This window comes from Myxine glutinosa, chromosome 5, assembly GCF_964187855.1.
Source record: "Myxine glutinosa chromosome 5, kmMyxGlut1.1, whole genome shotgun sequence".
NCBI lineage: Eukaryota > Metazoa > Chordata > Myxini > Myxiniformes > Myxinidae > Myxine > Myxine glutinosa.
Window position 1 is genome coordinate 119,173,549 of NC_136265.1, and position 6,880 is coordinate 119,180,428.

The following is a 6,880-nucleotide window of genomic DNA, read 5'->3' on the forward strand; positions in this document are numbered from 1 at the left end:
GGCTTAATGTCCTCATTCATCATCAAAACAAACTATACATTATGATTGACCACACACGGTCTTTGTAGTGTAAAATACCTGTACTTATGGTCTTCAACACAATGGAGCAACCATTCACCACCTCAATCTAAACAGGTTGTCGATGTGCGGACATAATAAATCAATTTCGTTGTAGATTAAAATTAATTTTATATCTGATGTGACGATTTTGAAGAGTTACGATTTGACAATTAGAAACTTTAGTATCGATAACTATTTGAGGATGAGGAACATTTGCTAAAATAATAAAACTTACCATCCAAACAACACTTTAGTCTCATCAAGTATTTCATATCGATTTTTACCATCATTTCATATTTGGGATCAGAAATGTAAAGGGAATTCATTTCCAGGTGTGAATAGTCATCACCTGCCCAGATTTCTTGCCCTCAAGGTGTTTGGAGGTTTGATCCAAAAGCATTTTGGCCCAACGAAAGTTTTCTCCTTTGCATTTAACGTGAGCTCATCTGGATGAGGTATACCCATGCTGGGGCTATATAAGGTACAGGAGAACAGCACACGGTAGGGACCTCAGAGTTTGCAGTGGAAGCAGGAAAAGGAGCTCAAGCAAGATGTCGATCTCCCATACAGTCAGCTCGAGTCACACCAAGAGTATCAGCCGAGGACAGGGTGTGAGCTACAGCCATGGTTCCTCACACAAAGTCAGTGGAGGGTCGGTTCGTTATGGTACAACTTACTCAAGCGGTGGAATCACGAGGGTACTGGGATACCAAGGTGGTGCTGGAGGTGCAGTGAGTGCTGGTTTTGGGCGATCGGTAGGTGGAACCGGTCTTTCCCGAGTGCTTGGGAGCAGCATGATGAGTGGCTACAGATCTGGAATGGGAGTTGGTGGCCTCTCTATGTCCGGTACGGCGGGGCTTCCTGTTAGCTTGCGAGGAGTTGGAGCAGGAAAGGCCTTGCACGCCATTACCTCTGCTTTCCGCAGTCGTGTTGGAGGCCCGGGAACCAGCGTTGGAGGATATGGCGTCAATTACAGCTTCCTGCCGAGTACTGCTGGTCCCTCATTTGGTGGTCCATTTGGTGGTCCAGTTGGTGGCCCATTTGGTGGTCCCTTCGGAGGTCCCCTCGGGCCAGGTTACATAGACCCAGCAACTCTACCCTCTCCTGATACAGTCCAACACACTCGCACCCGGGAGAGGCAGGACCTGCAGATCCTCAACACCAAGTTTGCTAATCTGGTTGATCAGGTGAGGTGATGTTGGACATCAGGCAAATTTTGTGAATACTTTCCATCAATCACTCGTGTGATCCTCACATCGCATCTTTCCAAATTTATATCGATATTGATGTTCATTGAATTCCAGAAAACAATGAGTTATTTAACATGTCTAATTATTGATCTACTGGAACATCCTTTCACTTACCTGCTTGTGAACTTACCTGCTTGTGAGCAGTCCTTTATAACACCTTCATCTCTTTCTGCACCACGTTATCACCAAATTGTCCCCTTTGTACCCTCCAGGTGCGGACATTGGAGCAACACAACGCCATCCTGAAAGCTCAGATCTCCATGATCACCAACCCCAGTGACTCTCCAGATGGTCCTGTGAACACAGCAGTGGTGGCAAGCACAGTGACGGCGACCTACAACACACAGATCCAAGACCTTAAGACCACTAATACAGCACTTCATTCTGAGGTTGATCACCTGACCACCATCATCAACGACATCACCACCAAGTAAACAACCGCACCAGATGGACATTACACATGGTCATTCCCATTATTGAGTTAAGATTCATCTCGAGGAAGATGTGCAGCTTGGATATCCTCTCACTTTTTTTTTTTTTTTTTTTTTTTTTGTATACAAGATCGAGGCTCGTGAAAGAGCTAAACTTCCTGAAAGAGCTGAACTTCCGCAGATAACACCTTGTTTGATGTTGTTTTCGTGTCATGGAATCATTTCCTCATGAATATGAACATCTTCTTCAGATATGAAGAACAAGTGGAAATCACACGGACACTGGAGACAGACTGGAACACGCACAAAGATGTAAGTGCTGAACTCAAACCGTGGGAGATCGGACAGAACTGATGATCACCACGTGGTTCAACTTAGTGAGGAGTCATGATTAATGGAGTGATGTTTGTAACAGAATGTCCTGTATTTGGAAACCAAGTAGATAATGGTGATCAATGAATACCTGACAGGTGAGGTAAGGTACAATCAAAAGAGAAAGTTAAACCTTTGTGGTTCCTAAACAGAATATTCAATGATTTGTTGACATTTTTATGTTTACAGAATATTGACAACACCTACTTGACCATCGTGGACCTGCAGACAAAGGTCCAGGGTTTGGATGCCCAGATTGACACCACCAAGCAGATCTACGATGCCGTAAGATCCTTTGATGTTGTAGAATTTCTCCATTTAATAGAAGATTCTTCATCAAGGTGTAATTGGGAGTTTAGGGATCGTCAGATTAGTAACTCAACTTGGAATATTCATTCAAGGTTTTCCAGATTTAAGGAAAATTATCTCTCACTGATGAATATATCTTCATTCCCATGTTAATTTGGAGCAATCACATGAAAATTAACAAATTCCAACAGGTAAACTGAACTGAAGGTGATATCTTCAAATTGTGATGTCCATCAAAGGTCTCTGGAATGACATTTTTAAAATGTATTTAATGTCATAATTATATCAAAACCCTCCACCACCACCACCACCACCACCCGTGTACCCACAGCGTGTACGTGAGGTGCAAGCTACCATCACAGGTGGACCAACAGCTGCCTATTCCATCCGGGTGGACAACACCAACCAGGCTATAGATCTCACAACGTCTTTACAGGAAGTCAAGACCCACTACGAGGTTCTTGCAACAAAGAGTCGCGAGGATGCCTTCGCCCAGGTTCAGCCACAGGTAAGAATGACGGTGTGAGGACACGTGACATCCCTACCAAACATAATGGACATTTGATGATTTTCTGAATGGATTTTTCTTTTTCCAGATCCAACAAATGGCCGTCACCGTCCAGTCTGGTCCTCAAGCGATCATCCAAGCCAAGCAACATATACACGTGTTCAAGCTCCAGATCGACTCCGTTCACCGTGAAATTGATCGTCTCCACAGTAAGGTACGTCACCTTGTGCTGTCCATGTGTACCTTGTGACTTGTCTTTGCTTAATTACCACAAAACAAATGATGTTAAACTGATTTTTGTTTCAAATCAGAACACAGACTTGGAGAGAGAGATTACCCACATTGAGACAAACATCCAGACACAGTCTGATGAATGGACCAACAAGATAACTAGCCTCAAGGTGGACGTGGAGATAATCAAGAAGGTGAGGCTGTTTTCTGGGTCAACAATAGATTGATTAATTATCTCATCTGTTCACTCTCCCACATCTCACCTGTTCACTCTCCCACATCTCACCTGTATTAACTCTCCCACATCTCACCTGTTCACTCTCCCACATCTCACCTATATTCACTCCCACACATCTCACCTGTTCACTCTCCCACATCTCACCTGTTCACTCTCCCCCTTTCACCTGTTCACTCTCCCCCTTTCACCTGTTCACTCTCCCACATCTCACCTGTTCACTCTCCCACATCTCACCTGTTCACTCTCCCACATCTCAACTGTTCACTCTCCCCCTTTCACCTGTTCACTCTCCCACATCTCACCTGTTCACTCTCCCACATCTCACCTGTTCACTCTCCCACATCTCAACTGTTCACTCTCCCACATCTCAACTGTTCACTCTCCCCCTTTCACCTGTTCACTCTCCCACATCTCACCTGTTCACTCTCCCACATCTCACCTGTTCACTCTCCCACATCTCACCTGTTCACTCTCCCCCTTTCACCTGTTCACTCTCCCACATCTCACCTGTTCACTCTCCCACATCTCACCTGTTCACTCTCCCACATCTCACCTGTTCACTCTCCCACATCTCACCTGTTCACTCTCCCACATCTCACCTGTTCACTCTCCCACATCTCACCTGTTCACTCTCCCACATCTCACCTGTTCACTCTCCCACATCTCACCTGTTCACTCTCCCACATCTCACCTGTTCACTCTCCCACATCTCACCTGTTCACTCTCCCACATCTCACCTGTTCATTCTCCCACATCTCACCTGTTCACTCTCCAACATCTCACCTGTTCACTCTCCCACATCTCACCTGTTCACTCTCCCACATCTCACCTGGTCACTCTCCGCCTTTCACCTGTTCACTCTCCCACATCTCACCTGATCACTCTCCCACATCTTACCTGCTCACTCTCTCCCTTTCACCTGTTCACTCTCCCACGTCTCACCTGTTCACTCTCCCCCTTTCACCTGTTCACTCTCCCACATCTCACCTGTTCACTCTCCCACATCTCACCTGTTCACTCTCCCACATCTCACCTGTTCACAATACATTGTTTTCTAATAATTTTCATTTTCTGTGTTTTATCCACGGATAAAGTTCATGTGGAAGCGAAACTCTTCCTGATGATGTAGAAATATTGAAATGGAATTGTATTATTATCGATCACTCATTAATCATCTGCAAATTATACAAACTTCATCTACTGATCATTCACCTCCCATTGATGACAATCCCTTTTTAGCAAATCACACAGTATGCCAGAGACTACCAAGACCTTCTGGCCACCAAGATGTCTCTGGATGTGGAGATTCTAGCTTACAAGAAACTTCTGGACAGTGAGGCGACCAGGTATGATGGTCACGTGATTATTGAGTGATTTTCATAATACAGATCAATAGTAACACTAAAATGTCTAAGACGAGGGTAAAACGTGATATCAGATAATAAATGTGGTTCTTCAGATATTCTCAATGAACGGATGACGTTAAACAAAACCATCTCATATCAGTTTTCCTCCAGTGTTGATATCAAACTCTTTTCTACTTTCTCCAGAATAAGCCATGGTGGAGGAATCACCATCACCACCAACACAGGAACATACCCAGGTGGACTAGCTTCAGCTCCGGGTGCTGGTGTTTCCTACGCCATGGCTCCTGGTGGTGCTGGAGCAGGTGGCCTGGCTGGAGTCGGTGGTTATGGATTCAGGAGCATGGGAGGAGGTGGTGCTGTAGGATATGGTGGAGGTAGCGGTTTTGGTGGTGGAATGGGGATGTCGATGAGCAGGATGTCCATGGGTGCTGCGGTTGGAGGAGGCAGTTACGGTTCTGGATTCTCTGCAGGAGTTGGACTTTCTTCGAGCCGTGCAGGTTACAGCGGCAGCAGGAAAAGCTACAGCTCAGGTGAGACATTGAGCACAGATTTTCCAGGTAAATGAGCAATGACTGGGTCTGCCAAGAGGTAGCTCGTAATGATTTGATCTGTAGCATCCCGATGATGTCCTCGTGCTTTACTTGGCAAGCCATAAGTGGGTGATTAGATCATGCATCCCAGCAAGTTGTGAAGCAATGAATGAGCATGTACCTCATCCAACATCATCTCACCAGTAATCTCACTCCTCCTCCTCCTCCTCCTCTTCCTAAGTGTTTAATTAATCTTATGGAGCAGTCACCATACAATGGGGATTGGGATGATTCCCATATCTGTGTCTGGTAGGAATCATTGCAATCTCCTCCTGATGGATGTTCCGGTGGTTGGTAACTGGTGTGTTTCTGTTTCAGCTCGTTCATCATCCCGGATCTACTGAGAAATATTCCAAGATTTGAACACCAAGGACAATGACCTCAATGTTTTCATTAGTTTGGTGAATAAATTAAATTGATGACGATGATTATAACTTCCCTTCAAGCAGTAACATTCTTTCCCTTAATCTTTGCAGGAACTAACGGTGAATCACCACTTGTGTTGTTGATAATGTCGGAATAATCACGGAAATTGCATCAATCGGGAATTGTGGAGGAATTGTGGAGGAATGCTCATGTTATGTTGGTGATTTTTGCTGGAAAATGAATTTGCTTTGTTGTTTGTGCGGAATTTGCCTTTGATGAAACTCATAAAGCAACACAATTGTACATCGTCGTTGTTTTGTCTTCTCTCAATTGGAATAGTCGAGTCGGTCACTCTCAGGTCGAGATTTTCAGCCATTTATTAGAAATCACTAAATAATATTGTGATCCAGGGATGCAGCTCGGTCTCAGAGGTCCAATGGAATATTAGGGGGAAAGGGGAATAAAGGCCTTGTCAAGGTTCGTATTGCTTTCCATCAGCCGGCAACTCCAACAAAAGGTTTTATTCATGGAAAATTAACAAAGTTATTTGAAGCATCACAGGAAGCAAATGTTTGGTGTTTTGGGAATTATTTAATTATCAGATTAAGAAAGGCCCTGAAAGTGATAACACCTGAAACATCAGGAGAAAATGAGTCTCAGTGGAATTCCTTGCTTGTGACCTTCAGGCTGTAAGCCCTGGAGCAATTCCAATGTTCCTGTTTCACCATTTGATATCAGTATCCGATAAGCCTCGTTATTTTCATTCTAGCGAGTAATGAATTCAACATACGTTCCTCCTTTTTGGTTGGATCAGAGGTTAGATGCTCCGATGTGTAGCAGTTGCCGTTAATAAATCAGTACTATTTTCTTATAGCGTAGCCGTCAAAGGTGCAGTGAATTGGTCGCGCTGCGTAGTAGTATTTTACACCCAGCCAATCATCAGCCAGTATTCTTACAAAAAACGCTGTATTTATCCAGAAATGGCCTCCTCCTTGAAAGAGGTGAATTGCGACGAGGTCGATATAAAAGGCATCAAAAAATCGCCCCAACTGTGTGTCATGCACATATCATCTGTTCAGAAAGAAGATATTCGTACCTTGACACAGATTTGATGGGATAAGTACCGTTAATATCCAATATAATTGGTTGAATGAGTTG

The 6,880-nt window shown here is 44.3% G+C and overlaps 1 protein-coding gene across 1 annotated transcript; it reads left to right on the plus strand.

Annotated features, from left to right (window-relative positions):
• Positions 1 to 552: 552 nt before the first annotated feature.
• Positions 553 to 6,025, plus strand: LOC137412795 (thread biopolymer filament subunit alpha-like). The gene is made up of 10 exons (XM_078778601.1): positions 553 to 1,247; positions 1,523 to 1,740; positions 1,993 to 2,053; positions 2,303 to 2,398; positions 2,754 to 2,930; positions 3,019 to 3,144; positions 3,242 to 3,355; positions 4,639 to 4,745; positions 4,950 to 5,296; positions 5,675 to 6,025. Exons 1-10 carry the CDS (start codon positions 612 to 614, stop codon positions 5,698 to 5,700), a joined length of 1,908 nt encoding a protein of 635 aa, XP_078634727.1. The 5' UTR covers positions 553 to 611; the 3' UTR covers positions 5,701 to 6,025.
• The last annotated feature ends 855 nt before the right edge of the window (positions 6,026 to 6,880 follow it).